General features: G+C 39.8%; 3 protein-coding genes across 4 annotated transcripts; 2 read left to right on the top strand and 1 right to left on the bottom strand.

The window, feature by feature from the left end:
• The first annotated feature begins 343 nt into the window (after nucleotides 1-343).
• Nucleotides 344-4,033, top strand: LOC106817514 (protein FAM89B-like). The gene is made up of 3 exons (XM_014822184.1): nucleotides 344-414; nucleotides 671-970; nucleotides 1,456-4,033. The coding sequence occupies exons 2-3, from the start codon at nucleotides 773-775 to the stop codon at nucleotides 1,870-1,872; spliced, it is 615 nt and encodes a 204-aa protein (XP_014677670.1). The 5' UTR covers nucleotides 344-414; nucleotides 671-772; the 3' UTR covers nucleotides 1,873-4,033.
• Nucleotides 4,034-6,128: 2,095 nt separating this feature from the next.
• LOC106817513 (GPI ethanolamine phosphate transferase 3-like) lies at nucleotides 6,129-11,717 on the top strand. The gene is made up of 8 exons (XM_014822183.1): nucleotides 6,129-7,057; nucleotides 7,166-7,325; nucleotides 7,536-7,721; nucleotides 8,311-9,558; nucleotides 9,785-10,031; nucleotides 10,330-10,599; nucleotides 10,878-11,020; nucleotides 11,415-11,717. The coding sequence occupies exons 1-8, from the start codon at nucleotides 6,234-6,236 to the stop codon at nucleotides 11,601-11,603; spliced, it is 3,267 nt and encodes a 1,088-aa protein (XP_014677669.1). The 5' UTR covers nucleotides 6,129-6,233; the 3' UTR covers nucleotides 11,604-11,717.
• A 1,621-nt stretch (nucleotides 11,718-13,338) lies between these two features.
• Nucleotides 13,339-17,473, bottom strand: LOC106817510 (the record flags this gene model as incomplete). Of its 2 annotated transcripts, none has more annotated exon segments than XM_014822177.1 (7): nucleotides 13,339-13,772; nucleotides 14,042-14,185; nucleotides 14,540-14,676; nucleotides 14,846-14,980; nucleotides 15,749-15,955; nucleotides 16,549-16,733; nucleotides 17,356-17,473. In XM_014822177.1, coding segments are annotated over 7 exon segments (1,202 nt in total), but the record flags the coding sequence as incomplete, so codon positions are not given.
• Between the last annotated feature and the right edge of the window lie 1,879 nt (nucleotides 17,474-19,352).

Genomic DNA, 19,352 nt, shown 5'->3' with positions numbered 1-19,352 from the left:
AAACGTTTATTCTATGCAACGTAAACAACAATAATAGTTACTTCTTTATCGTTTCCTTTCTTCTTCTTTCTATTTTTTTCTTTTCGTAAAGCCAGGAGTTCCTCCTGATCCATCTTTAAACATTGCGGGCATAGATCTCACACTAAATCGTATGCTTTGACTCTTGAGATTTCGCGCGCTGCGTGATGACTTTCGTTTTTTAATTTTGCAACGTTAGCTTAAATTAATTATATTACACATGAAACCTAATAATTTTATTGGTAATAACTATATTTATGTTTGGAGTAGAATAAAACATATTTAGATAATTATTTTCTTGAAATATCCTTGGACAATGATAATAGATGGCGCATGACAAAGATACTCAAGAAGTACAATCACAATGCACAAAAGTTATTTGTCAGCACCAAAATGGTACATTTACTAACTCTTAGCTTATAGATAAACATCATTTGTGTACTTGCTAACTAAGCTGCGTCTTGTGAGGTAAACTCGTAAACTTAGTTTACTGATGTTGTCCAGATAAGCCGTGAATGGCGTTATTCATTCATCTACACACCGTCACACGATTTCACTTTCTCGACTGCGTACTCGTACTCGTACGAGTCGTAGAACCAACCCTTCATTGCTTCAAGTTCAAGCTTATGAACTGTGTCGTGCCCTTTTCTAGGTTGGTGTAATCATGCGTGTACGATAGCAAAGTGACCACAATCCTATCTTGATGTAAAGCAATACCCGGGTACACTCATTCCACGAACAACGTTCCAACTTTATGGCTTCACTCGACGAGCTTCCGCCTCTTCCAAAATCCCTGTCGGCTCTGATGAACGACAGGGAGCAGTGGAAGGAGATGGAGAAGCTGCACATGATGCGCACGATGATTCAGCAGGACATGACGCATGGCAGCAACAGGCCCGTCGTCCCACGCGGAAACCTGAACGGTGCACTAGCCGTTCTGCGCAGGGAAATGGTAGGGACAGCGTGATCATTATTCCCACAGCAACACAACGCATGTGGCAAGGCCAAATTTGATCAAACGCTTGTGTTCAATAACTGAACCAACCCAATGAAATTTGTGCCAGGTGAAATTGGATAAAAGCTCAAGTTAGTAATAAGTTAGTTATAATGTCTAGGGTAGAAAGTGGCATTGTGAGGGCAGATCTATAGCAGTATGACGACAGTGCTAAATTGACACCCATTGCCAGGTGGCAGCAGAGTGGCGTGACATTGCTCGATCTGTGCTTGTGTGTGCAGCCGGGCAATGGTGCAGCTGTGATTATCAAGTGGCAACACATTGCTGGTTGGAGGTAGAGCTGCAACAGCTTGCTCCTGTGATTACCAGGTGGCACCACTGTACATCGATCGCTTCAGGCTCGTAGGTGAAGCTGCGAGACAGAGCTGATATGCGTACCAGTTGGCGGGCGGCGCATAAGGTTGCTTGCTTTGTCATTGCAGGTGCAGCTGCGACAGCTCGACATGTCGCTGCTGTGTCAGCTGTGGTCGCTGAACGAGTCCATACAGGACTACAAGACGAACTACGGTGACCCGATGTACGATTCGATGCACTCAGAGCGATCGGAGCCGCTGTACGAGAACACAAATGGCGATGTGCCTCTTGCCTCGACCGAGGAGGACGCTTCAGATTCGGACGACTCGGACGACGAGGGCGTCCACCGGGAGGCTGTCGAACTTAACATGGCTTCGGAAGCCAGCGGGGATGCGGACTCGGAGGATTCCGACGTGACGCCGACTCACAGCGCGAGACACGTGGGCGATGACAGAAGAATATCTTCGCCGACGCCATCTGGTGGTTCAGCGAGGAGGTCAAATTGGGCATTCTTTGGAGCCGACATGAACGGGTTTTCCATATGAGGGGTTGGTAGAGGAGAGATTCAGAAATATACTGAATGTGAACTGCATTTTAATGTCATCTGTGCAGCATTACAAACCATGTGGCAGTGCCATGAAAATATTTTTTAGTTTGAAATTTACGTGTTCTTATTATCTATGTGAATTAATATATTTAGCACGTAGACCCTGTACCATATATAGACACCTATATAGGTTGTACACCCAGCTTTTTAAACAATGTAGATGAACCATACTTATATTAATTTTCTAGTGTATGACACATGCTATCTTGATTTTTTATAAGTATTTTTTTCTAAACAAGCTGTTATATTATCATATCAGTGCAATACTGCTTACTTATATAAGACCAGGGCCACCGCTGGCATTTGCCACCTTAGCAAAATGAGGTAAATTAATAACAGTGTTGATTGTACTACCCTAAGTGGGAATACAATTGGCGAATGGTTTAACTACTTTTAAAATTACGATCCAATAATGAAATCATCAAATTGCAGTGTCATGCCGTAAAATGTTTTCGTACAATTATGTTATATTATTTCGTACACATATTTTCCCATACCCATCACCTGTTTATGCCTTGCTTAGCACATACGATAAAGTGAGCAGTGGCTAGATAGTTTTTCATTTGTGGCTAAATAATAACTTTGGTGGCTGAAGTCTTGGCACAAATTTTAAAGCATCCAGAGGGAGCCCTGTGTGAAACTACATTTCTACTTAAACTTTGTAATATTTTTCCCTTGCTAGTGAATGTTAGAGATCTAGTCAGTCAATGTTGTTGTGAGAGACAAGTAGTTCTGCCTTAATATGTTTATCTAAATAATGAATATGACATTATATACACTCTTGCATAGACTTTAGCTTGAAGTTACTACTCAGATAGGCTGTGGTTAGAGATGGAAAGTTTGGATGTCAAGAGGTTCTTTACATTTGTCATGTTTTATTGTGCTGCGGTGGGTAAAATCATGATATAAACATGCATATTTGATCTGTGTGTACGTTTCTACTTCCATCTCGGTACCAAGCATCAGGGGTGATAGCATCACTGGTCACTGGATCAATTTAACACATAGTGATACACAGCCTTAAGTATGTCGCCATCTAGGCATGGAGACTGTTTTCTCATGGTTGATTCAATGCTGTGACTACTGTAGACTTATTTATTTTTAGTTTCTAAATATGTAAGAATGTGTTTGCTACAATATGTGGTGTGCTTACGAAGCAGCACACACGTAGAATGTGCATTGCTAAGCGTACTTGTAGGAATTCCCTTAGTGTGTAAGGCAGTTAGGATTTCAAGACTGCATGAGGTCGTAGAGAGAGACAAGTTTTTGTGTTTTGTCGAATAATTATCTCTAGCTATAGGGTAACATGCATTTTATTAAAGTACGTTGAGTTGTTGGATAAGGGCAGGTAGTTGCATATCCAGTATCAATACTGTCGGGTCAGCATCCTGTTTTAATTCAAAACATTACTGTCGGTTCTTGCTGCTGCCGAGACAGAACCAGTGATTTTATTATTATTCATCAGTTATTATGGCAATCTACGTGTGTTGTTGAATCATGTATGTATGAAAGCGATGTGTTGTTTGTTCACTACGTGCTGAGATACGTAGTTCGTCGTAGAGGATATATACGTAGCTGTTTGTTCACCATATCATTACTGTGATCAAAAATACAAGCTTGTTGTGTCTGTGAACCACGTTAAAAACTTGCAGGGCAGTACAGATTGTTGAGCATATAGTATTACTATAGTATAAAGATGTCTACTTCAGTAAATCAGTGTTTACATGCAAATTTAGTGTTCATGTAGTTTGGCGTGAAACCCATTACTACATGCGTAAGCATGCATAAATAGACCCTTCTAAGAATATTATTCATATTGCTAGCGATATGGGTAGCTAGTACAATCCCTGTCTCTACTCTACTCTACTCTAGTCTACTCTACTCTACTCTACTCTACTCGACTCGACTCTACTCTACTCACTTATCTGAAGCCAAGTAACTACGGTGGTTCTCGTGCTATTTTAAAATCTGTTTTATTGAAAGTTCTCTAGAGCATCATTATTTCTTCTTTAGATGCTTTATTTGTTCAACATTGAATCTTATGTACATCTTTATACAATAACGGTTTTATCATTAAATAATCGTAATATATTCATATAGCAATATGTTAGGGTTTTCATGTTTACGTGTTATCTCTTTGACCACAACGTACGTGATTCAAGCTACGTTGCTGCTGTGTACCATAGATAAATGCCAAGGTTAGCTATCCCCTAGGGAAATTATCTGTGTGGACAGATAGATAGAGAGAATGGGGGAGAGAATTCCTAACTAATATATTATTTCTATATTGTGGACCAGTAAGCCGTATATAATAACTAATAACATGTTATTATATCAGGGGTTAATTTTCTGTTATTATTTACCACTGGAACAGCTTATAGTGGTGTAGATCCATAGAAATAATATTCTAGTTCAGTGGTCCCCTTTGCATGGTCATGGTCCCCTTTGCAGTCTGTGGATGGGATTCAGGGGTTCCGTGAATCAGGCCCATACAAATTATTTTGTTTATGTTCGTATGCACATTTTCTGGGGATTCCGTAGCTTTTATCAAAATGTTGAAAGGGGTCCATGTCTCAAAAGGGTGAACACTACTATATAATATAGCTGCGGGTAACCGCTGCGCTGGGTAAAATCGTGCTATAATTCATACTACTAATAATCGGACACAATAGGAACATGATTGGGTAATAATGGAGAATAACACTGCACACAATATCAATATTTACAAATCAGTTTAATAAGATAATAAGCATGGTAAAAAAACGGTTATGTATGACATTTATATCACAGCACAACCCAACTTAATTATAACCCCTGGAACATAATAGTAATATGGTGTAAATAAATGCCAAAAAGTTATTATAACAGCATGTACGAATGGGTTGCACTTCTCATTTGAAAGCCTCTTGATAAACAATGCAGTCGTAACCTCTCAAGTTCTCAACTGGTCCTGGTTGTGCTCTGTTTTAGTATTGGTTTCGGTTTCACAATACCAGGAGCTGATGAGGCGAGGGAAATATTCATCGATTTTTCTGTGTGGCCAGGGGCGTGTACAGGGGAGGGGGGTCCAGGGGGTCCGGACCCCCCTGCTCGCGCAGAAGACGCATCTAAGGGGGTCTAATTTCAAAATGTTTACCCCAGACCCTCCCTTCGCGTGCTCGCATGTTTGGGTTACGGTTAGATCGACCCCCCTGGTACAAATCCTGTAAACGCCCCTGGCGGCAGCACTGTACAGTGAGTGCTGAAATTATCTGAAGTTTGAGAAATTGACGGATTTTTGACGGATTTTTCGGTCAGTTTGACCCAAAGATCGTATAGTGCCAGAGGCACTATACGATATTTGGTTTGACCATAGACGTTTTGAGGGATTTTTTTCGTCTAGGAATTATATCAGGGGTGTATCCAGGATTTTTTCTGGGTGGGTCGTGATCATAATTTTTTGGACCTTTTCACAATGAAATAACAGCAAGATGTGATTAAAATGTCAATACAATTTAATTGAAACCAAAAAATGTTGTTTCCAAAAAAAAGTCAGTTTTTAAAACAAAAATTTGAAGTTTTTTTATCAGTTTTTTTAAACAAGTTTTCTGACTCAGTTGAAAAGTCTTTTGAACTGTTTAACTTGTCTTTGTCTTGATCTTGTCTTGATCTTGTCTTGTCTTTGTCTTTGTCTTTGTCAGAGTCTTTCTCTCTTTTTTGAACTCAGTTTTTTTTAAACAAAAAATTGTGTTTAAAAAAAGGCTCAGTTTCAGAATTGCTGGAATTGGGATAGATTTACGTCACGCGAGGTCTTTGGACTCATTGCTGGTACCTGATCAATTATGTTTTCATTTATGTCATTGTGAAAAGGCCCTCGCAAAAAAATGTCTTTGGAAAAAATGTGGACCTTTTGAAATTTTGGGGGGGTCGTACGACCCTCACGACCCCCCCCCCTGCATACACCCATGTATATACACTCCCCGGGTATAGGAAATCGCTCTCTGAAAATTGCATCCAGATCGCTTGGGCGGTTTGGCCGTCCATAGGGTACGATACATACATACATATACATACATACATACATACATACATACATACACACATACATACATACATACGAACTCAAATATAGATTAGATTGTCTATATATTTCTGTGTGGACCTTGCACGTACTATTCAAACACTAGAGGGCGATGTTATCGCGTGTCGGTTATGGCGGCTCCCATAACATGAGTTCGTTAGTCTCTCAATCTATCTCCGTCGTCTGTCTATTTTACGTCTGTCTTATTGATTTAGGCTTGAGACCTGAATATATCGACAATGAATTTATACCGTCTGACGTTTCTCTGTTTAATATCATTATTTTGCATGCACACGGCGTCCTTATATGTCTTTATAAGAGGGTTTTTGTTGTCACGATCGGAACTTGGCAATGTCAGTCAGTGTATCGTAGAAAAAGAGACGTTGTCGACAGATCACCGGAAAAACCTCGTCACCTATTTGACGCCCTCTTTTAAGAGTGCTAAATGTTTGGACCCGGCTGCGAATTACAGCTGTTGTCCAAGCAGTAGTTTCACCTCAGTAGTGTTACTGATCATTGATGGTCTGCGGTACGACTTTGCCGTGCCTAGTCATGACAGTTCTCAAGCCAATTTACCAAGTTATGCAAACAAGTTTCCCGTGCTTGGTGAATTGCTTGTTAGCCACCCGAGGTCAGCACAGTTGTATAAGTTCATCGCAGATCCACCGACGACAACAATGCAACGCCTAAAAGGAATGACAACGGGAAGTCTTCCCACTTTTGTTGAAGTAGGAGCAAATTTTGCTAGTTCGGAAATAAAGGAAGACAATATCATAGACCAAATTGTAATGTCAGGTTTGAAAGTAACATTCATGGGGGATGACACATGGACAGGGCTGTTCCCAAATCGCTTTCATCGACAATATTCATTTCCGTCATTCAATGTTAAAGACCTGCACACAGTAGACAATGGAATTATAGACCATCTGGTGCCAGAAATCAAACTGCCTGACTGGGATGTGCTCATTGCCCATTTTCTTGGTGTTGATCATTGTGGACATCGGTATGGACCTCGCCATCCATCCATGGCTGAAAAGTTAAACCAGATGGATAGAGTAGTGAGGTATGTGTTTTGAGCATTAAGAATATGAGAAAAATCTTTAACAAACTTGTCTAGTATATATATATTTATATACGTCCCGTGTATGGCAAAATTGAAATTACTTTGCAGGTCAGTTGTTGCTGAATTGCCTAACGACACTCTCCTACTGGTAATGGGAGATCATGGTATGACAAAAACTGGAGACCATGGAGGCGACAGTGCTGATGAAGTCGATTCAGCTCTCTTTGTCTTTAGTCATAAGCCATTCATGGATGCTAAACGAAACCAGGTGAATTTACCTTTTTAAGTAAATATCAACATAAAAACTATTGTTAGATCTAAATGTGTATATCTGTTTAAATGTTTTTAACATGGACTCACTGATTTTTATTATAAGTAGAACGTAAAATGTAAATAACTAGATATGGTGCCACAATCTGCTGCAAAATGTTATCCACTTAAAAAGCTGTACTTAAAAATATATTTATCGTCTTTACAGAGCACAAGGAGAGCTGTCTCGCAGATAGATATAGTTCCCACTTTATCACTGCTACTTGGATTGCCAGTGCCATTTTCCAATCTTGGAACCATCATACCAGAACTATTTTCAGGTGGAGGGAGCACACCCTCTGATCTGAAGGGTGAACTATCTGTAGTGGAGGCTTTGTTACTCAATTCTGTACAGGTATGTGTTTCTTTCTGTGACATTCTTAGATATGAGATTGTCAAAAATATCTGGCAAATATTGCAGTACTTGAATATTATAACTCACTTTATATGATGGCCAGTACTTGCTAAGACATGAAATTTGAAACTGTGCTCCACATATTCAGGTAGAAAATATATTGTGCATATAAAATATGCAAATGGCTTATTTTCCTAGTAGTATGTTAAGTTATAAATTTAGTATTATAAATATCAGGGTTCTCCTCAGGCCTTTAAAAAGTTAATTAACTCACACTTTTATTTCCTTCAACCCTAAAGCTAGTTTCCAATATCCCATAAATCCTCCAACATGCATTAATTGCCCAGCATTGACATGCATTAATTCCTTGCATTATTAGCATTGCATATGATACATGTAATTGATTTCAATTAGCAATCGGGGATGAATTGCCCGATTGCCGGACGTGCCTTTAGTAATTCATTGGGAGAACTCTGAATATACATGCAAATTAAACACTATATGAAATGAACTCTATTCTTACATTCATTATTATGGTTTGTGAAAACTTTGTCTATATTATTATTATATACATTGTTTATTTTTTTAGGTAGCTAGGTATTTGGATGAATACACGAAAACTAACAAGGATTTTCCATACATAAAATACAAGCAGCTCAAGAAACAGCTGAACAGCAGTATGGAAACATGGGCATCTCTTAGGCACAATATATCGGCAGTTAATATAAGTGCATCTATTAACGAAGTGAAAGATCAGTTGATCAACTATTTAGACTCAGTAAAGTCCATGAGCCAACAAGTATGGGCAAAATTCGACGTGGTAGCAATCTGTGGTGGCATTTGCCTTTCCGTTTTGACCATCATGGCAGGCATGGTTATTACAAGAAATATACATTGTATAGACATGATTGACAAGTCGGGAACCACGGCGACGAAGTGGTTCACGTTTTCGACTCTAATGAGCTCCAGTATGCTGTTCATCTTTTTCTGCATTCTTCCGGATTTGTCAGCAATATCTGTTGCGGTTGCCATGTTAATCACAGTGACAGTGTACCTTATGAGTCAGGCTCCTTTCATTTGTAAAGCAAATCTATGCAGACCATCCACTTCCATGCCTCTTCTGGAAAGTGCACCTCTGTTTGTGGTTGTTGTCTACTCCCTAGCTGTGTTCTCCAACAGCTACGTTGTGCACGAGGATTCCACCTCTTCGTTTCTCTGCCAGTCGCTGATCTGGGTGTTATTCATAGTCAGCTGCCAACATCAGGCACCACCTCTCAAACCAAAGAGGGAGCAACATAAGACACGGCCGGTTCAGTTTGACCTGTATAACATCATAACAGACTACCGGTTTGTGCTGTTCTGTATGGCCATAGGCCTCAATTGTGTATTGCGCTTTAGCCAGGAATTCTGGAGGTGCAGAGAGGAGCAGTGGGACTGCGAGCTGTCCAGATTTACTCAACCGCTTTCAGCCATCTCTGCCATGACCGTATACAAAAATACTCGATACTTCACTTCTTTACTTGCCGTGTGCTTGCTCCCCTACCTGCTGCGTCTGTGGATGCGACACTTTGGGAACTTGAATGGCCATGCCATCAGTGTGATCGCCGTTAAATATGCGCTTCCTCTGATGTCTGTGTCGGTGAGCTTGTACTGGGCGTTTACCAGCCTTTCACAGTCGATCATAGATAAGCTGCCCAGCTGGCAACACATGATGTTTCCATTCTTGGTGTATGGTCTAGCTGTTTGCTGCATAGGCGTGATTGTAATCAGTCCCTTATTCATCTACCAACCTGAAAAGATGCTTTATGCTGAGAAGGACAAGAAGTTAATTCCACAGGTAACTCGTATGTTAGGTAATAACTGTGGCAAAATGTGTATGAATTCTGTTTGAATTTACGTCCATGTTGGAATGGTTCCGTCATACTCTTCACAGTCATTCTCTAATATGGTTTTTTGGCCATTACTACCTTAAAATGTTTTGCTATATTGACATTGGCAACGTTAGGCCGCTTCTACTAAACGATCTAATTCTCCAGTAATGTGCTTTCTTCTGTCTATTCTAGGTTTACTATCAGATGAATTTGCAGTGGCAGCAGCACATGGGTCAAGCCCCAACTGAGAGGCATGCAGTCACGGTCTATGGCCTAGCAACAGTCTACTCCAGTGTTGTGATCACTGTGCTCGTCATTGCTGCCGTTGTTCTGCTGCTGTTGCTAGGTGACGGATTTGCGTGGGGAGTGTTCCTCCTGCTTACATCCATGTTCCTATTTCTCGAGATGTACAGCTGTGTGGCAACCTCACAAGTGTCAGGTGACAAGCTGCTTTATTGTTTAACTAAACCCAAGATTTCCATAATATTGTATTGTAGTTGCTCATGTGTAAAGGTCAGATAAAAATCTGGCCGATGTCTAGTATCATCCGTCAGGTTTTTATTTTTTTTATTTTTTGGATAGATAGTCTAATTGTTGCTATGCCAGCCAGAAGTGAAGTAATTTCAAGGCAATAGACTTTAATTTAATTGCCATGCACATGACACACTTTAGACTACTTTGTAAATATTAGAATTATTACCTAACTCTACAGTTTTGTGTTTCCCCTCCATATATAGGCATAGATAAAGTGGAGGTACCATGGTGGGCTGTAGTCATGTGGCAGATGATAGCATTCTCCGGCTTTTACACGACTGGACACCAGGCCAGCTTTCCCACGATAAATTGGGATGCTGCATATACGGGTTTCCATGGCGACTATGTAAATAACATTGTTCCCGGCATCCTGCTGCTGCTGAACACCTATGCGTCGTATGTGTTGTTCGCACTAGCAACACCTCTCCTCATCATCTGGCCGTTCTCACAAGGAAGAAGCCTGGCAAAGTTAGGCAAGTATTCTGTTCTTGCCAATATTCATGGCAGACATCAACTGTTAATTATTGTCCGCAGACATCACTCCACACCGTGTTAAAAGTAACTGCCGTTACAGGCGATTGACTACACTATTTTAATCGCTTTCAAAATTTTCCTAGATATTCTTGGATCAAGGTTGTATTACTTGCAGCTTGAACATGGCGAAGTTAAAACACGATATCTCTGCGAGTAAAAGCATGGCTGGTCAGCAACCTTTGTGTATGCTTTATTATTTTTAACCTTTATGTCGCAGGCTTTCCAACAGCTTACAAAACCAACCAGAGAGATGAAGAGCTGCAGAAGCAGGGCGAGTTCGTATTGCAGAATTATGACCAACAGTTTCGTCTCGCGCTGAACCGTCTCTGTATCATGGTAGTCACCGCACATGGGCTAAAGGTAATTAACCATGTCCCTCTTCCCTTCATGTTCATTGAAACTTAACTGTACTTTACCAGGGCATGTGAAATCTCTTTTTTTCTGTATCGGACAGTGGGTCTGGCAGGGAGCCGACTTGTGCTAGACCCACTGATTTTTTGTTGCCGTTGACGTCGTCTGTAATGCCAAGTCTGAGTGTTGAATGCCAAGTTGTGGGAAAAATAATGTTGCACAATGGGTTGGATACACAAGTAAAATCTGCCATCATGAAGATAACAGTCTAGCCCTGTTCATCTAATATGTGTGTTGGGATTTTTCGAGATAGCATGTCAAACACATTTGTGAAACACTTTCCATTTAATATAAAACACGTTCACCCATTATAAAGCATAAATTTGTGTGGTGGTGATTTCAGGTTTTAGCTGCAATGGCTTCTGCTGGTCTACATAGGCGCCATCTCATGGTATGGAAAATATTTGCACCAAAGTTCATGTTCGAAGGAGTGGGTTTTGTTGTGATGAGTGCCACTCTTATGTTTAGTTATACACTTGTGCTCAGAGTACACGGAGCATTAGGTAGATGGGTAAATAAATTACAGCAATGATGTTATTACATGATTACATGATTTAGCATTTTTGTTACATTTTTCAATTAATTGTGACTAGTTTTATTGTACAAAGTAAATAAATAAATGTAATCTAAATTCATTTTGAATATATTTGTTCTATTCTTAGCGACAGTTCTATACATTTGCCATGGCTTGTACAACAACTATTCTGTCAAACTAAAGTAATCGTAGCGGTGAGCAGTATTCCACAGTCTTGTAAATGGATAATTAATATCTATACTACAGGGCAGTTGAACACTTTGGGTTGAAATTAGAAGACGTAGCAATGTCAACTAAATAATGAATACTTAATTTTTTTTAACATCCTAGTTTTGATTATCCTGGCTCATCTCTTGATTTGAATGACTAGTCATTTTTTGTGTTTGTGGCGATTTTTACAGCAGGATGCCCTTCCTTTGCCAACCTTACAGATCAGGGGTAAACTGTCCGCCAACAGCGCTATATATAGCTATAGCGAATGGCACTGAATGTCACTGAGTGTGGTCACAGCCAGAGTTTGTTTTTGCGCCCTCAGTGGTTCTTTTACGTCCCCGTTGGCTTTCGTATTACTGGAGACGGACCGCCATTTTACGTGGTCATCCGAGCCACGGAGATTCACAGTCTCCAATGTTGAGAGCAAGGTTTTTACACCTTGAGAAAATTCACTGCCCCGGCCGGGGATTGAACTCACAGCCTTCTGTGGACAGTACACGTGGCCTAACCACTAAGCCACGAAAGCATCTCTTACATTGTCTTAATTGAATTACACTAATATCTATATTATATTGAGTTCGTATGTATGTATCTTCCTATAGGCGGCCAAACCGCCCAAGCGATCTGGATGCAATTTTCACAGGGCCATCTCTTATACACGGGGAGTGTCCTAGATGAAAAAAACCTGTCAAACTCACCGAAAAATTCTGTGAAAAACCCGTCAATTCGTGAATCTTCACACAATGTCAGCACTCGCTGTACAGTGCTGCCACACAGAATAAAATCGATTCCCTCACTCATCCGGCTGCTGTATTGTGAAACCGAAACCAATACTAAAACACACCCACAACCAGCACCAGTTTCACCAGTTCAGAGGCACTACTCACTCAGCTCAGAGGTTCAGTTCAGATGCTACGATCTCAGAATGCATTGTAAAGCTATGCTAATGCTATGCAGTTTTTGATTCAGTAGGAAAATTTCTTCATTTCAATGTGCATGGTTGCGTGTCTCTATCTATACTATGAGCAGCCATAATGACAAATTTCTCATTATTAGCTTCCTGATACTATATTCCTTTTATTCATGCTACGATCTCACATGATAGCTGTACGTGGGGAGCTCAAGAGTTGGAGACGCCAGGAATCTCTACATATTTGCACCAGAGAATAAGACGAAAAACATTCTTTATAAAGAGGCTTTCAAATGAAAGTCCAACCCATTCTACATGCTCTTATAATAACTTTTTGTCATTTATACCATATTACTATTATGTCCCAGGGGTTCTAAGTTCGGTTGTGCTGTCATATAAATGTCATACGCAACAGCTTTTTTCGTTTTTCCCATGCTTATTATCTTATTACACTCATTTCTAAATATTAATATTGTCTGCAATGTTATTGTCAATGTTCCTATTCTGTCCCATTATTAGTACTATAAATTAGTAGCACGATTTTACCCAGCGCAGCGGGTACCCGCAGCTAGTAATGATATATAATAATAATATATTATGCTATTAATCAGATATCAGTATATTTTACAGTGTTTGTTTATTCAGTAATATTACAATGTAGCTCTATACTCTCTATACTTTTACTGTATATGTACATATAGGCCTACATGATAAATATGTAAACATTACCAATACATTTATTCCTGATCATTTATCCGTAATTCCTATCATGAACCTGGTACTTTATATAGGAAATCTCCATTTTCATCGTAAAACACATTACCCCGTCTATAAGTTATTCCATCCTCTGATCCAGCAGTTTTCTGACTTTGTCGTGGGACTTCTATTTTATCAGGGTAGCTCGGCTTTTTACCTAGAGGGTTCACATAACCACTATTGCTGCTATATACAAAAGACTCCTGCTGGTGATCATCGTACTGCATTGGGAAATGCTCCTTGTATTTTCCTCTAGTGGTCACTCTGGCTGCTTTTGCATTTTCCTCCTGCAAATAATATAATCTACTGTAAAAACTTTGACAAAATGACATAGCTATGTCATCCTATAAATCCGCATACGATACAGAAATTTTATATGTGAAATATATATTTTGTAATCACATTGACCAATCAGCCTCAATACTTTTAATCATCCGCTGAGGTCAAAGAGGTTTCAACACGGGTTTGGGCCACCCTCCTTGGTTTGCTTGATAATTGGCATTAGTTCATTTGTCATATATTTCACAATGTCATAAACACTATGCTTCATGCCTACCTGCAGTGACTTTTCTTTATGTGGGATTTGTCTCACTGCTTGTTTCAGCCGCTTCTGTCCACGAACCCATTCTTGGTATAAGCTGTCAAGGTCCTCATCTCCCGTTGTGATAGTATTAGCCTGATCTTCAAGCTCCTCTTTCACCTACACAGCAGAAATACCACAATAATCAGTTCTAAACACCCTTAAACATTATTATAAGGAATACAATAACGTACATATAAACATACTCCTGCCATTATTCTCGATGCTTGATCCACACGTCTGTATGCTGATAATTATGTTCTTATATAAATGATATGCAGTAAAAGATTCATTAAATAAATAGATGTTCGAGGTCAAAGAAACTGCACTATAATATATTTGTACTCGTCATTTTGCTGTAATCTATAACAAGGGTACCTGCTCTATTTTTAAAGCTTTCAAATGTTTATCTGACTTAATTTAACACACAGGTTAGATGACCCATTGCTATATTGATATCATGGCTTCCTTCACCTCAGCTAACTTGACTTCTGTCTTGTTGAAGGCCACACGAGAGTAGGATTGTTCTTGAGGGTCCTGACGTCGTGTTTCTGCTGAGACCTTTGCTGGATTACTCTTCGACAACATTCGCACTGTAGCCTTATTTTCATCTGCAAAGATGTAAGCGGTGAAAACGGCCATTATAATGCATATCCACAATCGGTTGAAAATTGGTGTTTGTTATCTGGAGGGGCAGGACAATGGCCCATTAGTTAGTACAGTGCCCATTTCAATCTTCAGCTCGTGAATGATATTTATTAGGCAAATAACCACACATACAATATTTACCAGTCCCAGACGTCAGTGCTGATTTTTTTGCTTCAATGTATTCCTTTATCATTTTGGTGAATGGGCCTGACACGGGCTGGATTGTTTTGGTGTCCATGCGCTGAAAGAGCATCATATCCACCTTTCCTACAAAAAACGAATAAAATTTCAGCCATCTACACGCTTACCTTCTGCAACAATTTATTATTTCCACAAGAAGCTTGAATTCGAATGGAAGAGTACAGGCTTTCCAGCAGTCCTTGACAACATTTTAGGGCTAATTTTAGGGAGAAATTCAGTTTTTTTTAGGGCTATTTTAGGAATTTTTAGGGATGAATCTAAACATTTTAGGGATAAAATAAGTCACTTACCTTTCATAAACATCAACGTGTTAACTTACAGATAAAGTTCTATGTGGTATGTGTCCAGTCTACCAGCTATTCCTATCCTCCATGTCCTCGATACGACTGTACATGATCAAGTTTCATGCAAATTAGGCATGTCATGTACATCCAGCCAGGAACAGGGTCGTATAATCAGACACATCAAGACAGGAATCACTGGTAGACTGAGTCACAATACTCACTCTGTATAAAGATAACTAGAAAACATCCATTACTGATTAAATTACAAAGCAAAAGTTCATCATCTCATCACCAAAAACTCCAAACATATCTGTGGAATTTTTTTTTTAGGAATTTGAATAAAATTGTATATGAATTTCATACATTTTTAAAGTTTTTTTAGGAATTTTAGGACGAGCTCAAAATTTTAGGAATTTTTAGGAATTTTAGGGCCGCTGGAAAGCCTGAGAGTATAATATGGAGTAGTAACACAAGTTAACATTTAGCAGCATTGAACATAAAGTAACTACTTGGCATGATTACCTCTTGGTGATACGATCTGAATACTCACCGATGGGGAGAGTCTTGATAGCTTCACCATTTCCTATCTGAATCTTCCCTTCGTCTATGAGCTGCAGAGTCCTTTGAGAGATGCCAAGCTGCTTTAGACCTTTACCAGTGCGCAGCGCCTTCCACCTCCTACTCACCTTGGTGTCATGGGCTCTGAGTTCGACTTCGCTCCTTGGTGCCCATTCACTTTTCAGCAGACGCTTAACACCTGGGCCACGTGTAAGGAACGTGTGTGCATGTAATTAACAAAGCTGTTGTACTTAAGGCAAGATTAGCATGCATGTAGTGTGCAGTAAAAAACTAGTGCACGTAAATAAGCAATAATTGTTGATTTGCTGCTAAATTTGATGGTTAATTGTAGTATTTAGAATTTTGCTGGTTTAAGTGCACTACAGTCCGTTTACTTCACACTATGTCCATGCTAATCTTCATTTCAGATAATTTAGAATCGAGTCCTAATAATTGACTAATAGGGTTATTGCCATACAAGCCATTTATAGTAACCTTGCAATAGGAAACCTGGGGCCCGTTGTCAGAAACAAAATTGGTCTTAACATTAGTCTTAACATTAACTTTTTCTCTTAGACCGTTGACAGAAACGCTGTGAAGTTACGAGAATGAAAAATCATAGCAGATTTCCTCATAACAATACGAAACAAAGTGATGTCGACGGTCTAGGAGAAATTGTTAATGTTAAGACTAATGTTAAGACTAATTTTGTTTCTGACAATGGGCCCCTGCCTATGAAACACAATTTAAAAAGCACCTTATGCAATATATTAATAAACAATGTAAATGCACCATCAATGGATATAGGGAAAGCTTCAGCAAGTCTCTCCACAGGCCACTCTTTGGGATATTCTTTGTGCAGGTAACGTAACTGGTCTTTTGCTGCCCACGTCATGAGATTGGTTTCTTGCTCTGGCTTGAAATACTTTCTCTCAACAGTTTTCCAACTTGCACGCTTTTGCTGTCGCATTAGATCCCTGTAAAGAAACATAACAATTTGGTTCCACATTAAAAGCGCAATCTACATATTAATCGACAATCAGATGATTATGCTTGCTACGCGATCCTGCTTGCTATAATTGCACACATCCATGTAGCGTGCTAGCTCTTCCATGGACCTATATAAATTACACAATGTAATGTAAAGTATAAGACCAGTGACACTGATCGATGCATCAGTTTTAGATCACAAATATCAACGTTGGAATGGATGACAGGGATCTCCACAGGCTTTTAATGCATGTCGCATCCAACATGCCTACACACCTGAAGCTAGCTTGCAATATCCTATAAATCCTGCGACATGCCTTATTTGCTTAATTGCCTTAATTACTAGCTGTGCTTACTTTTGATAATCCCAGCCCAGTAATACTATGTTTTCACAGCTGATGTATATGCCTCAGAACTGATAGAGGATTGCAAGGGGTGTGTCTGTGGCACAGTAAAAAAAATCCTAACCACTTGAAAAACGTATCATTGCACAATAAACTATATTATCATACTCAGGGGTGTGGTGTAGTTAATGGACAATACCACAATCACAACAAGAATCCTGTTCCTTTCTGGTATGAAGAAACTAGATACTATACAAATACACACCATTGTATTTCACTCTTAATCTGTCCATACACTCCAGGATCTGTCCCTGCTTGTTGTAGGTCCACGTTGTCAAGCTCCTGCAGGGTTTCATCGAAATCAAGCTCATTGACTTCCAAGCCTGAATGAAGCCAACGCATTGATGTGTGTTTTGATATTATAGACAAGTGTCAACTATCATGATCTCACAACACAAACTTTATATACGTGTTTGAAAGTACAAATAACATTTTTTACCATTTTATTCTTTTATTAATTGTCTATGCTATACATGTCAAAAATATTTGTTACTTGCCACATAACCATTATCAGTTACAATGTATGGTTTTAGACAATGGTAGGAAATAGCCTGGCAAAATCAGAATGGGATGCAAATTATATATTAACCTACATTAAAAATGTTCACACATTTGAACAGTTCTGACTATGAGGTAGGGTTTCACTGTACTAGCTTCTAGAGCTTCGGCTAAAATAGTCGATGCCATGTTAGTAATGAACAGTTAGTTTCAACTTTTATCAGCCTCATCAAGCTATTCCAATTATTTTTACGTCTCAAAAGATAATGCAGCTTTATTTTGCCCTATGTCCGTCCGTACACGCCTTATTTTGCAGGGTGAAGTTGGGTGGTGATTGGGTGATTATTAGGAGTGAGCTGGGAACATACATGGGACAAAAAAAAGGGAATTCATACATGCACCACGCATGTGCTCACTAACAGACTGTAAAAACTTAAAAACCAAAATTCAATGTGGCGACACACAACATGGGAATACCTATCCCCCAATACAAAGATAGAATCACAAAACATTACCATGACGTGAAACGTGATCTCACTAAGCAAATTAAGCACACATCAGGGGTAGAAATGAGGAGAAAAAAAGAGATGGTCCACAGTACCATCTAGTTAGAAATTTAGATGGTCCTCCTAAATTTTAGATGGTCCTCCTAAATTTCAAATTGTTCTCTAATAGTAATGTGGCGTGCAAGAAATTTACCGTAAAATTTGACCAAAATATTCAATCTTGAACAATCAACTTGTCAACTTTGAAAATCTGATGGTCCTCCTGATTATTTGATGGCCCCGGACCATCGGACCATCGCTTATTTTGACCCCTGCACATACTCCAAATCATGCACACTGACAGATTTTAAAATTCACAGGCAATTCTATCAAATCTATATACGCATGAGATAATAGAGAGGGGGGGACTAACCGTAACCCAAAGTTGCGAGCACGCGAAGGGGGGGTCTGGGGGGCACTCCCCCCGAAATTTTTTAAAATTAGACCCCCTCAGATGCGTTTTCTGCCCGAGCAAGGGGGGGTTCGGACTCCCTGGACCTCCCCTGTACATGCCCCTTCTCGGGCGCGAAGCGACCAGGCGAGGAAGCCAAGCAACCGAGCGGGGGGAGGGTGTGGGAGGGGGGTGTTCACTGTTCACCCTCCCGCACGATGGAGATTTTGCAATTATTACACTAAAATAGAGCGACCTGAGGTGAAATTCGTGCAAATTAAAAAAAAAAATTTTTGGCTCGGGGGGGCTCGGGAGGGGGGGGGGTTCGTTCGAATCCCCCCCCTGGCTACGGGCCTGATATTACTATAATATATATATATTAACAGTCACTGTGCACAGTGAGCAATGGCGGCATTAGTGTGTGTGCATAGAGCATTTACACGGAATTGACAGGAAACTGTCGGCAATAATAGGTGAAAGAGAGTATAGAAACATTAAGAATTTTGTAGTACTAGTAGTAGTAGTATTAGATTTCGTATTTATTTAGCATTATATTTTATTGAAACGTTTCAAGTGCCTGTGGTTATAACAGTAAACACACACTGGATTCATACACCCTCTCAACACTACCCTTCCACACAGGGCCGTACGCAGCGGGGGGGGGGGGGCAGCAGGGGCAGTTGCCCCCTAGAGATTTTTGAGAGTATGCCAATATTTTCAGAGTAGGGACAAATAGGGCAATAGAGGGCGTGGGGAGTACCTTTGCCC

The sequence above is a fragment of the Priapulus caudatus genome, unplaced genomic scaffold (genome assembly GCF_000485595.1).
Source record: "Priapulus caudatus unplaced genomic scaffold, Priapulus_caudatus-5.0.1 Scaffold1750, whole genome shotgun sequence".
In the NCBI taxonomy this organism is placed as follows: domain Eukaryota; kingdom Metazoa; phylum Priapulida; class Priapulimorpha; order Priapulimorphida; family Priapulidae; genus Priapulus; species Priapulus caudatus.
The sequence above is the reverse complement of the archived record's forward strand: the minus strand, read 5'-3'. Positions and strand labels throughout refer to the sequence as shown.